The 17634-nt window shown below is 42.5% G+C and overlaps 1 protein-coding gene across 4 annotated transcripts in view; it reads left to right on the forward strand.

Moving 5' to 3' along the window:
* Positions 1-17634, forward strand: part of ctif (CBP80/20-dependent translation initiation factor) — a 395289-nt gene that overhangs the window by 143891 nt on the left and 233764 nt on the right. For all 4 annotated transcript variants that reach the window (XR_010974913.1, XM_068030259.1, XM_068030279.1 and 1 more), the window contains exon 3: positions 259-339. Coding sequence is in view for 3 of the 4 variants with exons in the window: in XM_068030259.1 (XP_067886360.1) it covers positions 259-339 (81 nt within the window). In the remaining variant the exon portion in view is untranslated. The remainder of the gene's footprint in view (positions 1-258; positions 340-17634) is intronic.

Genomic DNA, 17634 nt, shown 5'->3' on the forward strand with positions numbered 1-17634 from the left:
TGGAATCGTGACTGTAATGGAAATAGGTGATTCAAAATTCCATCTGCCCCACACATGATGCTTTACATGTGGGAACCTTGGAATGGTTCAGTATGTAAAAAAGACTTTCATTTATATAGTGCCTTTCACAACGATAGGTCTTCCCAAAGCACTTTACAGCCAATGAAGTGTAGTCACTGTTGTATTGTAAGACTTTCATTGAGTGCTGGTATACTTACACTGGGTACTTTGTTGAACGATCCTGTGTTTTGTCCACAGTGGAATGAAGACTTCACAGACACACTAGATGTAAACTGGTCCTCCCCAAAGGAGAAGAACTCTCGCAAACAAACCAATCAGGTACACTCTCAGTGCAGTGCGCGGTACCTTGTGTCCGCACCCAGCAAGGGTCTGTCAGGTTTGGAATTGAAGCTCAGGAGTCGGTACCAGCTGGATTTCACTGAATGGCAAAATGAAGAAAAGTGACTTTTCCAGAGATTACCAGAAATATAGAGGAAAATTTGTTTTGTAGTAACTTTGTATTAGGAACTTGTAAACAAATGATCTTTGTAAACATACTCCTTAAAGTGAATCTTCCAGCACAATCTAAACTGAGGTTTAAGAATGCATTGCCAAGTCAAGACTAGGTTTGAAAAAAAGGGACAACTTAAAGGTCAGTTGAATATGAATTGGAGAATCCTAAGTTCATATTTTAATAAGGTCAGAAGAACTAGGAGCAGGAATAGGCAATTCAGCCCCTTGAGCCTGCTCCACCATTCAATACGATCATGGCTGATCTCATCTCGGCCTCAACTCCACTTTCCTGCCCATTCTCCATGATTCTTCAAAACTTTACTAATTAAAAATCTGTCTATCTCCTCCTTAAAAATACTCAATGTCCCGGCATCCACCGCACTCTGGGTAGTGAATTCCACAGACTCACGACCTTTTGAGAGAAGTAATTTCTCCTCATCTCTGTTTTAAATCTGCTACCCCTTATCTTAAAACTATGACCTCTCATTCTAGATTTCTCCACAAGAGGAAACATCCTCTGTACATCTACTTTGTCAATCCCCTTAATCATCTTGTATACCTCAATTATATCTCCTCTCATTCTTCTAAACTCGACAGAGTAAAGGCCTAAAGTGCTCAATCTCTTCTCATAAGACAAACCCTCATCTCTGGAATCAATCTATTGAACCTCATCTGAACTGCCTCCAATGCAACTACATCCCTCCTCAAGTAAGGGGACCAAAACTATACGCAGTACTCCAGGTGCAGTCTCACTAATGTCTTGTACAGTTGCAGCAACACTTCCCTACTTTTATACTCTCTTCCTTTAGCAATAAATGCCAAAATTCCATTTGCCTTCCTTATACCTGCTGTACCTGCATACTAGTTTTCTGCAATTCATGCATGAGGACACCCAGATCCCTCTGCACCGAAGCACTCTGAAGTTTCTCTCCATTTAGATAATTTGCCTTTCTATTCTTCCGACCAAAGTGGATAACCTCACACTTATCCACGTTAAACTCCATCTGCCAAATTTTGGCCCATTCACTTAACCTATCCATATCCATTTGTAAATTTCTTATTTATTTATTGCAACTTACTATCCCACCTATTTTAGTGTCATCTGCAAATTTGGCTATAGTACCTTCTATCCCTGCATCCAAGTCATTAATATAGATCGGAAATAGTTGGGGCCCAAGGACCAAACCCTGTGGCACCCCACTAGTTACATCTTGCCAACCAGAAAAAGACCCATTTATCCCGACTCTGTGTTTTCTTTTGGTTAGCCAATCCTTTATCCAAGCTAATAAATTGCCCCTAACCCCATGTGATCTTACCTTGTGTATTAACCTTTTGTGCGGCACCTTATCAAATGCCTTCTGGAAGTCCAGATATACTACATCTACAGAAGGCCCATTATCCACTTTGCTTGTCACAGCTTCGAAGAACTCTAGCAAATTAGTCAAACACGATTTACCCTTCGTAAAACCATGCTGACTCTGATGGATTGCGTTTTGACTTTCTAAATGTCCTGTTATTACTTCCTTAATAATGGATTCTAACAATTTCCCAACGACAGATGTTAAACTAACTGGTCTCTAGTTTCCAACTTTCTGCCTCCTTTTTTGAATAAGGGCGTTATATTAGTTTATTTCCAATCCACTGGAACCTTTCCCGCATCCAGGGAATTTTGGAATATTATAACCAATGGATCCACTATCTCCGCTGCCACTTCCTTTAAGACCCTAGGATGTAGGCCATCAGGCCCTGGGGACTTGTCTGCCTTCAATCCCAATAGTTTGCTCAGTACTTTTTCCCTAGTGATGATGATTTTTCTAAGTTCCTCTCTTTCTATTACCTCTGCATTTCCTGTTACTTTTAGGATGGTACTAGTGTCCTCCACTGTGAAAACTGAGACGAAATACTGATTTAATGTCTCCGCCATTTCTGTGTTCCCCTCTATTAACTCCCCAGTCTCATCCTCCAAAGGACCAACATTCACTTTAGCTGCTCTCTTACCTTTTATATACTTATAGAAGCTTTTGCTATCCGATTTTATATTTTGTGCTAGTTTTCTTTCATAATTTACCTTTGCTCTTTTTATTACTTTTTTAGTAACCCTTTGGTCTTGAAAAGTTTCCCAATCTTCCTGCCTGCCACTGGCCTTTGCAATGTGGTATGCCTTAGTTTTTGTCTGTGTTATCCTTAACTTACTTGCTTAGCCATGGATGTTTTTTCCCCCTCTTAGAATCTTTCTTCCTCCCTGCAATATATTTTAGTTGGGAGGAATTGAATATCTCCAACATCTATCTGCCAGTGCTCAACAACTGTCCTACCTTTTAGTTTTCCTGCCCAGTCCAGTGGCCCAGGCCAAATCTGTCCTCATGCCTATATAATTACCTTTGTTTAACTCCAGAACGCTAGTGTGGGACTCCAGTTGCTCTCCCTCAAGCTGAATTTGAAATTCTAGCATGCTGTGATCACTTTTCCCTAGAGGATCCTTAACTATGAGATCATTAATTAATCCCACCTCATTACACAATACCTAATCTAGAATAGCCTGCTCCCTGGCTGGTTCCACAACATATTGCTCCAGAAAACAATCTCTAATACATTCAATAAACTCTCTCTGGAGGCTACCCTTGCTAATTTCGTTAATCCAGTCTATATGCATATTAAAATCACCCATGATTATTGACGTACCTTTCTTGCAAGCCCCCAGTATTTCCTGGTTTATACTGTGCCCCACTGCGGAACTACTGTTTGGGGACCTATAGATTGCTCCCACCAGGGACTTCTTTCCCTCGCTTTTTCTTATTTCTACCCAGACTGATTCTACGCCTTAATCTCCACCTATATTGTTCCTCACTACAGCACTGATCTCTTCCTTTACTAACAAAGCTACACCTCCTCCTTTTCCTTCCTGCCTCTCCTTCCGAAATACTGAGTACCCTTGGATATTCAATTGCCAAACCTGGTTTCCCTGCAACCACATCTCAGTAATCGCCACTAAATCCTACCCATTTGTCTCTATTTGTGCTGTTAACTCGTTTATTTTATTCCGAATGCTTCATGCATTCAGATACAAAGCCTTTAAGTTTGTTCTATTATCAAATTTCCCTTCTGTTGTATGATTCCTTGGTGCAATATGACGTTCACACGTTCTGTCCCTTCCTTTTATTTTCTGGTAACAATCAGCCTCATCACTAACCTGCACTCCTACCTTCTCCTTTAACTTTGACTTCCTAATTTTCCATGCAACTGAACCCTCCCCCCTCAGTATTTAGTTTAAAGCCTTATCTACAGCCCTAGTTGTGTGGTTTGCCAGGACCCTGGTCCCAGCATGATTCAGGTGCAGCCCGTCCCATCGGAACAGCTCTCTCCTTCCCCAGTACTGGTGCCAATGTCCCATGAATTCGAACCCATTTCTCCCACACCAATCTTTGAGCCATGCATTTACCTCTTTAATCTTATTGACCCTGTGCCAATTAACTCGTGGCTCAGGTAGTAATCTGGAGATTATTACCATTTTGGTTCTGCTTTTTAATTTAGCTCCTAGCTGCTCATATTTCCTCAGCAGAACTTCTAACCTCGTTTTATCTAATTCATTGGTACTTACGTGGACCACGACAACTGGATCTTTCCCCTCCCACTCCAAATACCTCTGCAGCCCAGATGAGATAGCTTGAACCCTGGCACCAGGGAGGCAACAGAGTCCTTTGGGACTCTTGATCCTCGCCACAGAGAACAGTGTCTATGCCCTTAACTATACTATCCCCGATTACGACTACATTTCTCTTTTCTCCCCCCACTTGAATGGCTCCCTGTACCACAGTTCTTTGGTCAGTTTGCTCATCCTCCCTACAGTCCCTGCTTTCGTCCACACAGGGAGCAAGAATCTCGAACCTGTTGGACAAGGACAATGGTAAAGGCTGAGGCTCCTGCAACACTACCTCCTGGATCCCTCTACCTGCCTCACTCATAGTCACACCCTCCTGTCCCTGACCACTGGCCAAATTCAAGGTATTTAAGGGGTGTGACTGTCTCCTGAAACGGTGTCCAGGTAATTCTCCCCCTCCCTGATGTGTTGCAGTGTCCGAAGCTCAGACTCCAGCTCATCAACTCTGAGCCGGAGTTCCTGTAGCCAGCACTTGCTACAGATGTGGTCACTAGGAACCACAATGGGGTCCACCAGCTCCCACATCATGCAGGTACAACGCCTGGCCCTGCATCTCTATTTATTTAATTAGATTTTAATTTGTTTTTAAATTTCTAACTGGTCTTTAGTTTTTTAATCCACTTTAGTTTTTAGTTTATATATTAATAAATCAATCAAGTCTTACTCTATATTTGATTTCAATTAAGTTTAATTTAAAAGCTTACCTGTATACTCACCCCGGCGGCTCGCACTGTTGAATGTAACTTCACTCTGATGTCACTTTGATTTTTCCCTGGCTGGGCTCCCGCTGCTCCCGCTGTGCTCCTCTCTCTCTGTGACTCGGACTCTGGTTTGGCGCGCTTTTTTTTGAACCTCCCCTCCTTGGACTGCTCCTCTCTCTCTGTGACTCGGACTCTTGTTCAGTGTGGATGTTCTGATGGCTCAGTGGATAACATGGGGTAGTACTGAACCCTATAGACCAGGAAGGTCCTTGATTCAGTCCTGAATTTTGGGCTAAATTAGCTGATCTCAGCTGGGTGGGGCAGGGCTCTGAGTGCTATGACTGTCTCTGTGCTGGGAAAAAGGTGAGAGTAGAATGACCCAGAATTCCCATTCTGATTTTTTTTTTAGTTCATGGACTTCGCTGGCTAGGCCAGCATTTATTGCCCATCCCTAATTGCCCTTGAACTGAATGGCTTGCTACGCCATCTCAGAGGGCATTTAAGAGTCAACCACATTGCTGTGGGTCTGGAGTCACATGTAGGCCAGACCAGGTGAGAACGGCAGATTTCCTTCCCTAAAAAGTCATTCGTGAATAAGATGGGTTATTACAACAATTGACAATGGTTTCATGGTCACCATTAGACTAGCTTTTTAATTCCAGATTTATTAATTGAATTCAAATTTCACCATCTGCTTTGGTGGGATTCGAACCCATGTCCCCAGAGCACTAACCTGGGCCTCTGGGCTACTGGTCAACTGACAATTACCACTACGCCACCATCTCCCCCCTCCTCTGGTATCCAATGATCTCTGCTGTAAAATTTGTGGCGTGTGGACAGGACCAAGTTGTGAAGACCCATATAGAAAATTGCTTGTGGACACTTGCTGCCCTGGTTTGCGTTTGTAGAATGGCCACTTAGCCAATGTAGCCATCCATGGAACCATACCTGAGCATGAGTCACTATGTTCTGGAGGAGAAGAGGGGAAATAAATTGCTGCTCATACCTTCTCTCAGTTCACACTACAGAAAGTGCTCATGTACTGTAAGAACAGTTTAGCAGCATAACAGCATCAGGTATGCTTGGAATTCAGTGTGATGCAACTTAATCTAGACCAGACATCAGTAACTTGAGCCCAGTTGCCCCATCTGTAAATAGTGTTGAGAGACAAGAGAGAAAGAAAACTGTTTTGAATTCCTCTGGTGACCTTATGGATTCAGCACAGGCTTCCGAATCAGATTATGCTGCAGCAGATTCGCAAGAATGTCAACATTATGAACCCAGCTGAAGAAACTGAGATTGGGTTTAGCACCAGGAAAAAAAGCAGCTCAGGGTGAGGGGCTCTGTTATTACTTGAGCATGTGTGCTTTTGAGTGTGGGTGTAGAAATTGCTGCGATACACTGAAATCTGGGGCAAAAAAAGATTGTGAAACAATCTTTTGCTAATAAATTGATCCATCTTGTCAGGGAATTTTGCACAGTTAGGATATTACAGAATGTTAGGTTCTTAGTCGAAAGTCACTGTGACCTATTTATAACAGCTACAGATGCAGCATAAAACTGAAATTAAGGACCCATACAGAGTGGTAAGGGTGCAGGTTTAATCTCCAGTGCGTGTGGAATAAGCAGATATGAACCAAGGGAACACTGTATTTGGCCTCTCTATTAGGGATGAGAAAATTCAGGCCAGATTTCAGGATGTGCTCAGGATTTTAGGAAGGCCTCCTGCTCATGACTGTGTGTTCCACTGATTACAATATACCAGAATTTTTATTTGACTGAGCTCCAGCTAAACACTTGCCATTATAGAAATTTTAAAATATTATTCCGCAGGAGCTCTGAACATCAGCACAGAGTCTGTTTACTTTTGCCTATGGTAATATGAATGTTTTTAAGAAGTTGGTCCACTCCAGCTTGGCATGTCACCTCACTCTTCCTTCAGGTCCCACACTCTTCACCCTTCTGCTTCAGGTGCCGCGCTCTCCACTGAAGTCGAAAGCATCCTTTGGTAATTTGGAGTGAGAAATAGATACTTCAGAATTTGCAGCCACTTGAGTGCCAGGTAACATTCATGCCACAATGACTGTTGAACAAGAGGAAGTCCAGTCATCTCCCTCTGACCTTCGACATCACCCCCATTGCCGTATCTTCAAACTATAAACATCCTGGATGGCACTGTTGACCAGAAACCTAAATGAACCTGCCATTATTAGTATTGTGGCTGCAAGAGCACAGGCTGGCTATCTATGCAAGTAGTGGCTCACCTCTTGACCCATTAAATCTTCTGCGCAATCTGCAAATCAGGTGTGTGATGGAATACTCACAGCTCGCCTGGATGGCTGCAGCCACAATTACACTTAAAGCTCAACGCCATCCTGGACAGAGCAGTTCCGTCCTGCTGAACCCATTACCTGCTGTGGATACAGTATGTGTGGAATATACTGCAGCAGCTCACCAAGATCACTTAGCCAGAAACACCCTTCACTCTGACTTCAACCACCAAGAAGGGACAAGAGTAGCCATGTCCTAGCGATGTCATCCCCTCTAAGTTCCCCTCCAAGTCACATACTGTCCTAGTGAATTTATATTGTCATTCCCTCATCATCACTGGGTCAAAATCTTGAATTTTCCTTCCTAATATTGTCATCAGCTCAAGGGCTCCAGCAGTTCAAGGAGAAGGCCCACCAGTACCCTCTTGGCAACACCAGCCTGACCAGCATCTCCCACGTCCCGAGAACAAATTTAAAAATAAAGATTTTTTTTGTAACTCTTAAAAGAGCTACATTTTTAAAATTTCAATTTAACTTAAGTTTTTATAAACTAAATGAAACACTAGAATGTTGCCTTTTTAAGCGATTTTTATAAAAGTCACTTTATTTGAAGACAAATAGAGTCATTTACAGCACAGAAGGAGGCCATTTGGCCCATCGAGTCTATACCAGCTCTCCACCGCACAATAGTCGCTCCCATCCCCTGCTCAATTCTCCCGTTGCCCTGCAAGTCCATTTCCTTCAAGTGCCCATCCAGTTTCCTTTTGAAAGTGTTGATTGTAAGGTTAGCATGGTTGTGAAGATAATGCATGCTGGAATAGCAGTTTTTTAGCCTTAATTCCAAAATCGATCGTATGTAGGAGCTCATTTTTAAAAAAGAACTGGACTGACTAGGTGCAGCAAGGATGTTCCTGATGGTGGGGGAGTCCAGGACCAGGGGTCACAGTCTAAGGATAAGGGGTAAGCCATTTAGCACTGAGATGAGGAGCTATTTCTTCACCCAGAGAGTGGTGAACCTATGGAATTCTCCACCACGGAAAGCAGTTGAGGCCAAATCATTAAATATATTCAAGAAAGAGTTAGATATAGTTCTTGGGGCTAAAGGGATCAAGGGATACGGGGAAAAGGTGGGAACAGGGTACTGAGTTTGGATGATCAGCCATGATCATATTGAATGGCGGAGCAGGGCCGAATGGCCTATTCCTATTTTTCTGTGTTTCTATGTTTAGTCTTGCTGTCAACATCCCATCACAGTAAATAATGAAGCATTCATCTGCTGAAACCAATGATACAAACAGACTCAGCAATAGCAACGTGTGAACGAGCTCCAGGCAACTCGCTGTATTATCCTGAGAGTACACATGAAGAAACAAAAATAAAAACATTCTTTTGGGTTCGGCCTCTATGAAAATCAAAGTTGTTGTTCAGGTGATGGCCTCACACTCATGCCCTGACAAGTCTAAAAAAACTGGAAGGAACAGGGAGACATGTACTTGTGCAGTTCTGTACTAATGGAAACTGGCACTGAAACAGCAGTGAACAGGAACAGAATGATATTCAGAAATGAATCAGAAATATTGAAAGGCTTGAAGATGAATATTTCTAGTAGTTGAGAGGTCAAGTACAAGGAGTCATAGAATGCAGAAGACTCTGCAGATGGTAGGGGAAACTTCTTTACAGAGTTGTAAGGATGTGGAATTCACTTCAAGGTTTAGTGTTTGAGGCAGAAACTATAGGCTGAATCTTAACTCCCAAAAAATGGATGGGTTGGTGTTGGTCAGAGGTTAAAATTCAAAAAATCTGAAACAGGAACCCAGCCCACCCACTTCTGGTTTTAACAGAGGTGGGACAAGGGCCAGGTGATCAATCTGCTTGTGAGAAATGGGTTGGTCATTTAAATATCATAAGGCTGCTTATTTTCTATTTTTAACTTGACCTCAGGAAACCCAGCAGCTAAAGGAAGACGAGGAGGGCTTAAACCATGATAGAAACATAGAAAATAGGAGCAGGTGTAGGCCATTCGGCCCTTTGAGCCTGCTCCACCATTCATTATGATCATGGCTGATCATCCAACTCGGTAACCTGTTCCCGCTTTCGCCCCATATCCTTTGATCCCTTTAAACCCAAGAACTATATCTAACTCCTTCTTGAAAACATACAATGTTTTGGCCTCAACTGCTTTCTGTAAATGTAAATGTGTTTATAACGCTGCTTGTGGGCCAGAAGGAGCAGGAATGTTTCCTCCAGGCACAACAAGCTATCCAGTAAATGCCCACCCCTGCGATTTGTCTGCTCTCCATCCCAGGGAACAGGGTGGGTAAATGTATTACAACTATTTCTTGTGTGAAGGGTTCCTATCAACCGGGCTGGTTCTCTGTTATAGTTTCTATCCCAAGAGGGGGAAGGAAGGGTGTTCAAAGTTAGAGCTCCCTGAAAGCCTAAAGATATAGATATTAAAATGGTATGGAAACATTAGGCTTATGATAAATGTCAAGCTCGTCTCACAGTGGAGAACTAGCAGAAGGTACAGAGGAAAACCGAAAAAGGAAATAAAAGGGGCAAAGAGAGAGAATGTGAGAATAGATTAGTGGGTAACGTAAGTTTTTTATGAACACAAATAATAAAAAGATAGTCAAAGGAAGAGTGGAGCTAATTAGGGACCAAAAGGAGATGATCTTGTGAAGGCAAAGGGCTAAGATACTGAATGAGTACTTTGCATCTCTCTTCACTAGAGAGGAGGATGCTGTCCATGTCACAGTAAAGGAGGAGGCAGTGGAGAAATTGAATAGGATAAAGATAGATGAAAAGGAGATAATTATAAAAGGTTGGCAGTGCTCAAAGTAGAAAAGCCACCGGTCTGGATGGGATGCGTCCTAGGTTATTGAGGGAAGTGAGGATGGAAATTGAGGAGACTATGACCACAATCTGATGGGGTGAGGAATAAACCAATGAACTGTTGGCCAATCAGCCTAACAGTGAGGAACCTTTTTAGAGTCAATAATCTGGGACAAAATTAATTGGTGTTTCAAAAAATATGGGGTAATAAATGACAGCCAGCATGGATTTGTTTAAGGCAAATCGTGTTTGACTAACTTGATTATATTCTTTGATGAAGTAGGGGAGAGCGTTGATGAAGATGGTATAGTTGATGTGTATAAATGGACTTGCAAAAGGCATTGATAAAATACCACATAATAGACTTGTTAGCAAAATTGAAGCCTACGGGATTGAAGGGACAATGGTAGCATGGATACAAAATTGTTTTTCAGACTGGAGGGAAGTCTACAGTGACGTTCCCCCAGGGGTCGTTGTTAGGACCACTGCTCTTTTTGATTATATATTATTGACATGGACTTGGGTATTTTTACAACCAGGTGAGAAAGGTGTCTCGGGGTCCCTCTCAGCCTTCACCTGGTCTTACCGTAACAGGATTTAATTTTAAACACACTGTTTTTAGCTCCCTCTTGGTGAATCCTCGTTCAACACTTTTCCAGTCCTGGATTGTATCACCTTAGCAGTCTCTGGAATGCACCTCTTACACACAATCCCTGGTCATCAAGGTCCATTGTGGGTTGAATGTGTCAGGGAATGGTCCTTTGTCCTTCTAAGCACTCTCTGTTAAGATGCAAATATCTTTTTTCAGCCACAGCTGATCTGTTTAACAAGTCATTTTCTCGCTCCAGCAACAATTTAAAATCAACGTTCATGACAAAATGAATGTGCCTCATTTTTGGCAGCTGGGGGCCAAGCATGACAGTATACAGAAGGGCATAATTTGAATGTTTGCAGATGACATTAAACTCAAATATAATAAACAGGAGGACAATATCAAGCTTCAGAAGAACAGGGACTGCTGAAATGTGCAGATGCTAGGCAAATGCAACTTAATGTAGAGAAGTGTGAAGTGCTGCATTTTGGTAAGAATGAAGAGAGGCAACTAAATGGTCCAATTTTTAAGGAGGTGCATATAGAGATCTGAAGGCATACATTACAAATCTTTGACGGTGGCAGGAGAAATTGAGAAGGCTTTTTCTTTAAAAAAAAAATAATAATACCGGACCCTTGGCTTTATAAATAGAGGCATAGAGTACAAAAGCAATGAAGTTATGGTAACCTTCTTAAAAAAAAATGGCTAGGCCTCAGCTGGAGAATTTTGTGCACCACACTCTAGAAAGGATTTCAAGGCATTAGAGAGGGTGTAGAGGACATTTATTAGAATGGAACAAGGGATGAGGGACTTCTGTTATATGGAAGACCAGAGAAGCTGGGGTTGTTCACCTTGGAGCAGAGAAAGTTGAGAAGCGATTTAATAGATGTGTTTAAAATAATGAAGTGTTTTGATGGAATATATAAGGACAAACTGTTTCCAATAACAGAAGGGTCAGTAACCAGAGAACATAGATTTAAGATAATTAGCAAAAGAACCAGATTCAAGATGGGGAGAATTGTTTTTTACGCAACAAGTTATGATGATCTGGAATGCACTGCCTGAAAGGGTGGTGGAAGCAAATTCAATAGTAACTTTCAAAAGGGAATTTGATGAGTGTTTGAAGGGGGAAAATATCAGGACTATAGGGAAAAATCAGCAGAATGGGACTAATCAAATAGCTCTTTCAAAGAACCAGCACAGCCATGATGGGCTGAATGGCCTTCTGTTGTGCTGCATCATTCCTTGATACTATGATGTATTGCTATGTAGAATCGGACTGAATAGGTTCACTACCAGTTTAATGGCCATGGCTATTAGACATTCTTTTAGACAAGAATTTTCATTCCCTGTATAGTGCAACATAGAGATGCCATTTGTTTTTCTAAAACCATAGTGTTGCTTGACTATGACATCATTGTGACATGTGCTGTTCTCTTCCCAAAACAGGATAATTCCCTTTGAGAAAGTATGCACAGTTGGCTTTAAAAAATTCCCCCATTCTCTTCCCACTATACCAACCCCCACCCCCATCCTCTAATAACTGCCTTGGTTGGGAAATACACTATTCTGTGTAGAACGGGGCTGTATAGATCAGGAGTTCAAAGGTTCATGCTCAGTCTGAGCCAATTGGAGCTGGGCAGGCAGTCAGCCTCCATGAACGAGGGAGAGAGGAAATCATGGAGGAACAATTCTCCTGGTCATTTGTCCCTCCTGGAATGTGCTCTTGGAGTTTGTTGGTTGTGGTGCTTTGCAATGAGAAATGAACCTGCCAAACTGTCGGTAAGCCTGCATATAAAGACTCGTTACTTGGTACGGTACTGAACATATGTGACTCTGGAACCTGCCATAACCTGACATAGCACCTTTAGGAAAGGAGTGAAAAAAAATCAGGAAAACAAAGAAAAACTTAACTTTTGCTTTCTTTTCCTTCTCTTTATCAAGCACAGCCAGCTGAACTGATTGGTGTAGGGCTCCAAGGGAAGCTCCTGTTATTGTTTTGCTCAGCTTTTGAGGCGGGACTGAGTTATGTTTCACCTAGTCACGATGGGCTGAAGGGCCTGTTTCTGTGCTGTATAACTCTGAGTCTAGTCAATCACAGGGCAAACTTATTTATTAAAATTCTTGAAATACTTGGCCAGTTTCTTGTACTAGACACATTTGAATCTGTAGACCGCGGGGCCACAAAACAAACTTTTGCAGCTGCATTTCAGGCAGTCGGACAACAGTTTTATAGGTTTCAGGGAAGAATTACACCTAGTGCAATTCTTTCACAACATTTGAAAATAAAAACTGAATATTGAAAGTTACAATGAAATCAAATGCTGGAAATATGGAAGAGGTCAGACAGTTTTAATGAAGGGTCCATCTGGAATGTTAACCTGCCATTTCTCTTTCAGATGCTGTCTGACAAGAATATAGTCAAGCATTCATAATGTACATAAATCAGTGCACTTTTTACCTCTGGGCAGCTTTGATGAGCTTTATAAAACAACAGTGAATTTTGTGCCTCAAGGGAAATTTCTGTCACTTCACTGCTTAATGATCTTCTTGCTTCTGGTCCCACTGCAGCTCCTATCTGACTGTGCTGCATTGCTCTGGGAGTGAAGTCTGTGTGGGATTCTTGGCCCAGTAAAAAGAATTCCCATCCTTAATATAGTTTCTGATCCCAGCAGTCTCCAACAATAAGTGTGAGGAGCTCATGGGCCTTGTCACTAAGATCGAGACCATTTGATCAGCTGCCTCTACCACATCCCTCCCTTCCATTAGCCCTCCGGGCCAAACTTCCTCTAAAGTTTCCCTTGCCCTAGCCCTGAACTTGTTTCCTTCTCTAGTTTCTCTCCTACCTCCCCTCATGCCCTCTCTGAGCTCATCTTGTCCATGAAACCCACCTCCTGTTCCCTCGATCCTTTTCCCACTAAACGGCTGATCATCCCCCTTCCTGGTCTCCATGTTAGGCCATATTGTAAACAGTTCTCTCTCTTCAGTTGTTGTACCTCTCTCCTTTAAATCTGCTGTCACCACCCCCTCCTCAAAAAAAAAAGACACCCATTGACTCAACACCCTTGCAAACTACCACTTTATCTCCAATCTCCCTTTCCTCTCCAAAGTCCTTGAATGTGCTGTCATCTTCCAAATCTGTATCCATGTTTCCAGCAACTCCCTTTGTTTGAATCCCTCCAATCAGGTTTCCAACCCTTCCACAGTTCCAAAATGCTCCTATCAAAGTCATAAATGACATCCTCTGTGACTGTGACAAAAGGTCTCTCCTTGACCTTCTCAACCTGTCTGCAGCCTTTGACATGGTTGACCACACCATCCTCCTCCAATGCCTCTCCACTGTCGTTTCACCTCATTCCATTCTTGTCTATCTAATTGTAGACCCACAACCCTCCAAGATATCTGCACTCATCTAATTCTGGCCTCTTAAGCATCCTGGATTTTAATCGCTCCACCACTGCTGGCCGCGCCTTTACTTGCCTAGGCCCTAAGCTCTGGAATTCCCTCCTTACACCTCTCCACCTCTCTACCTTGCTTTCTTTCTTTAAGACACTCCTTAAAATCTTCTTCTTTGATCAAGCCTTTGGTCATCTGACCTAATATCTCTGTATGTGGCTCTGTGTCTATATTTTTTGTATTGTTCCTGTGAAGCGCCTTGGAATGTTTTATTATGTTAAAGGTACTATGTAAATATAAGTTGTTGTTGTGGTATAATTGAGACTGGTAAGAGCAAAGATCCTGAGGAAAGACCCTTTGTAAACTGGGGGAAGGTTGGAAAAAGTAAAGTAGACCCATGAACTGGAGATGTTGCAGGAGGAAGAGGGCCTCTATTAATTGGAGTAAGCTGTGCTTCTGTGATCAGATCCGTTCTCAGGGAAATCTGTACAAGTTTTAACTGCTGGGCTACATATTGTAGTAAGAGCGAAGGAGTTGGTACAGTACCTTTGTGATCTGAAGAAAGAGGAGGGGAGTGGCCTGTGTGAACCTGCCTCTGAACAAGAGGGGAGTTTAAAGGGAAAAGTCAGGGAGGGATTATTAGAGTGAAAGAATAAAAATAAAGTACTAGTATTTCCTGAACTCAACCAGGTGCCACCTCCCCTCGATTCTTGGGTCTGATCTAGATAAGATAATGAACCTATCCTGTCTATGGCTATGCCAGCAGGCTGCCTTGGAATTAAGCTGCATCAGACTCTACCAGAAATTGAAATCTGCAGTTCCCTGAGCCACATGCACACACTGATAATCAAGATCAATAGTATCAAGATAAATAATGGAAATCTAAACTGAAAATATTGGAAATGCAGAGCATGTGAATCGATGCTGATGCTAGATCTCGCTCTAACTGTTTCAGGCGCTGATGCATGAGCCTATTTTTAATTCAGAGTATCACAAGTCTATCATTTTTTTTTTAATTTGTTTTCTCTCCATCTCTTGTTCTCTGACTCCCCCCATCTCCCATGTACAGTTCTTCCTCTCACTCACCTTTGTAAGAATATTGGGATAGATATCCTCACAACAGTCCTTATCAAGGGCACCAGATGAATCCTTAATTCTTTACCTTGATTCAAAGAACAAGAACAAAGATAATTACAGCACAGGAACAGGCCCTTCGGCCCTCCAAGCCTGCGCCGATCCAGATCCTCTCTCTAAACATGTCGCCTATTTTCTAAGGTTCTGTATCTCTTTTCTTCCTGCCCATTCATGCATCTGTCTAGATACATCTTAAAAGACGCCATCGTGCCCGCATCTACCACCTCCGCTGGCAACGCGTTCCAGGCACGCACCACCCTCTGCGTAAAGAACTTTCCACGCATATCCCCCCTAAACTTTTCCCCTTTCACTTTGAACTCGTGTCCTCTAGTAATTGAATCCCCCACTCTGGGAAAAAGCCTCTTGCTATCCACCCTGTCTATACCTCTCATGATTTTGTACACCTCAATCAGGTCCCCCCTCAACCTCCGTCTTTCTAATGAAAATAATCCTAATCTACTCAACCTCTCTTCATAGCTAGCGCCCTCCATACCAGGCAATATCCTGGTGAACCTCCTCTGCACCCTCTCCCAAAGCATCCACATCCTTTTGGTAATGTGGCGACCAGAACTGTACGCAGTATTCCAAATGTGGCCGAACCAAAGTCCTATACAACTGTAACATGACCTGCCAACTCTTGTACTCAATACCCCGTCCGATGAAGGAAAGCATGCCGTATGCCTTCTTGACCACTCTATTTACCTGCGTTGCCACCTTCAGGGAACAGTGGACCTGAACACCCAAATCTCTCTGGACATCAATTTTCCCCAGGACTTTTCCATTTACTGTATAGTTCCCTCTTGAATTGGATCTTCCAAAATGCATCACCTCGCATTTGCCCTGATTGAACTCCATCTGCCATTTCTCTGCCCAACTTGTCAAAAAAACCATCTGGGATTTACCAACAGTTTAAGGCTAACAGGGAATGGTTTCCAGATTTGGCTGACCAATCTGCCTTGCATCAACCAGTTTGCACTATATTGGTATTTAAACTACCATCAGGATCCAACCAAGCTACTGAGTGAATGAATTAACTCTTTCTTGCCAATTATGCTTATCTCACTGCATGATTAGTATAACTAATTGACATAGCATTGACAGTCAAGGCTGGCTGACTCCTTTTAGAAGTTGTTGATAGTTTTTGCTAGTCTTTTGTGCTGCTATTATACAACCAGCCTCAATTGTGGAGGCATTTATCATTATCACATGATTTAACTTGACATCCACTCGGGCCAGTGCAGAGTTTTCTCTTTCTAGGAAGGTTATCAATGTGAGTACAACCTCTTGGCCTAGTTCAGACTCCAGACCAGGGTTTGGCAGTCAAGGACACAGTAATTACTCGATCACTCACCACCCAGCAACGGTAGTTTCTAGGGAATTGAGAGTAGTTTGCAACACATAATAAGCTTTCAATTGTTAACAACTTTTTCAGAGTTGAAGGAAGAAAAATAGCACGTGCAAGTTTTCTTGGTACATTCCAGACGTTAACCACTCGCTGCATGATAAAGTTTTTCCACCTGTCGCTTTTGCTTCTTTTGCTAATTACTTTAAATCTGTGCCCTCTCATTCTCGAGCCTTTTACGAGTGGGAAGAGTTTCTCCCTATTCCACTCTGTCCAGACCCCTCAGGATTTTGAATACCTCTATTATATTTAAGCAGATTTGAGAGTTTTACACTATACATGCTGAAGCTTTGGTATTTAAATGTCTAGACCTTGCCATACACTGAAAATGGAAGTTAGGAGTTCTTTTTGAACCAAAGCTTTTTTCCTAGTTTTATCGCTTTTTATTCTGAAATGCTGACTCGTTGCACGTTACCCATTTGTAATTCAGCACATGTAACGATGAGCTCAAAAGGTGTGTATCAACTGGCAATTCTAATTTAACAACTTAACAAGAATTAGAATCATAGAAAGTTTACTGTACAGAAAGAGGCCACGGCCCATTCTTTCTGTGCCGGCCGAAAGACGAGCCACCCAGCCTAATCCCACCTTCCAGCATTTGGTCCGTAGCCCTGCAGGTTACTGCATTTGAGGTGCATATCCAGACACCTTTTAAATGTGTTGAGGGTTTCTGCCTCTACTACCCTTTCAGGCAGTGAGTTCCAGACCCCCACCACCCTCTGGGTGAAAAAATATTTCCTCATCTCCACCCTAATCTTTCTACAAATCACTTTAAATCTATGTCCCCTAGTCACTGGCCTCTCTGCTAAGGTAAATAGGTCCTTCACATCCATTCTATCCAGACCTCTAACAATTTTGCACATTTCAATCAAATCCCCCCCACCCCCCCCCCCCCCCCCCCCCAGCCTTCTCTGTTCCAAGGAGAACAACCCCAGCCTATCCAATCTTTCCTCATAGCTGCATTTTTCAAGTCCTGGCAACATCCTCATAAATCTCCTCTGTACCCTCCCGAGTGCAATTAAATTGATCTTACTGTAGCTAGATTTGCACACAGAAAAGCATCATAGCTAATTTTGATTTGCCTTTGTATTGGGGATTACAGGAGCACAATTTTGAGAGCTGCGGCTGGTGAA

The sequence above is a fragment of the Heterodontus francisci genome, chromosome 1 (assembly GCF_036365525.1).
Source record: "Heterodontus francisci isolate sHetFra1 chromosome 1, sHetFra1.hap1, whole genome shotgun sequence".
NCBI classification, from domain to species: domain Eukaryota; kingdom Metazoa; phylum Chordata; class Chondrichthyes; order Heterodontiformes; family Heterodontidae; genus Heterodontus; species Heterodontus francisci.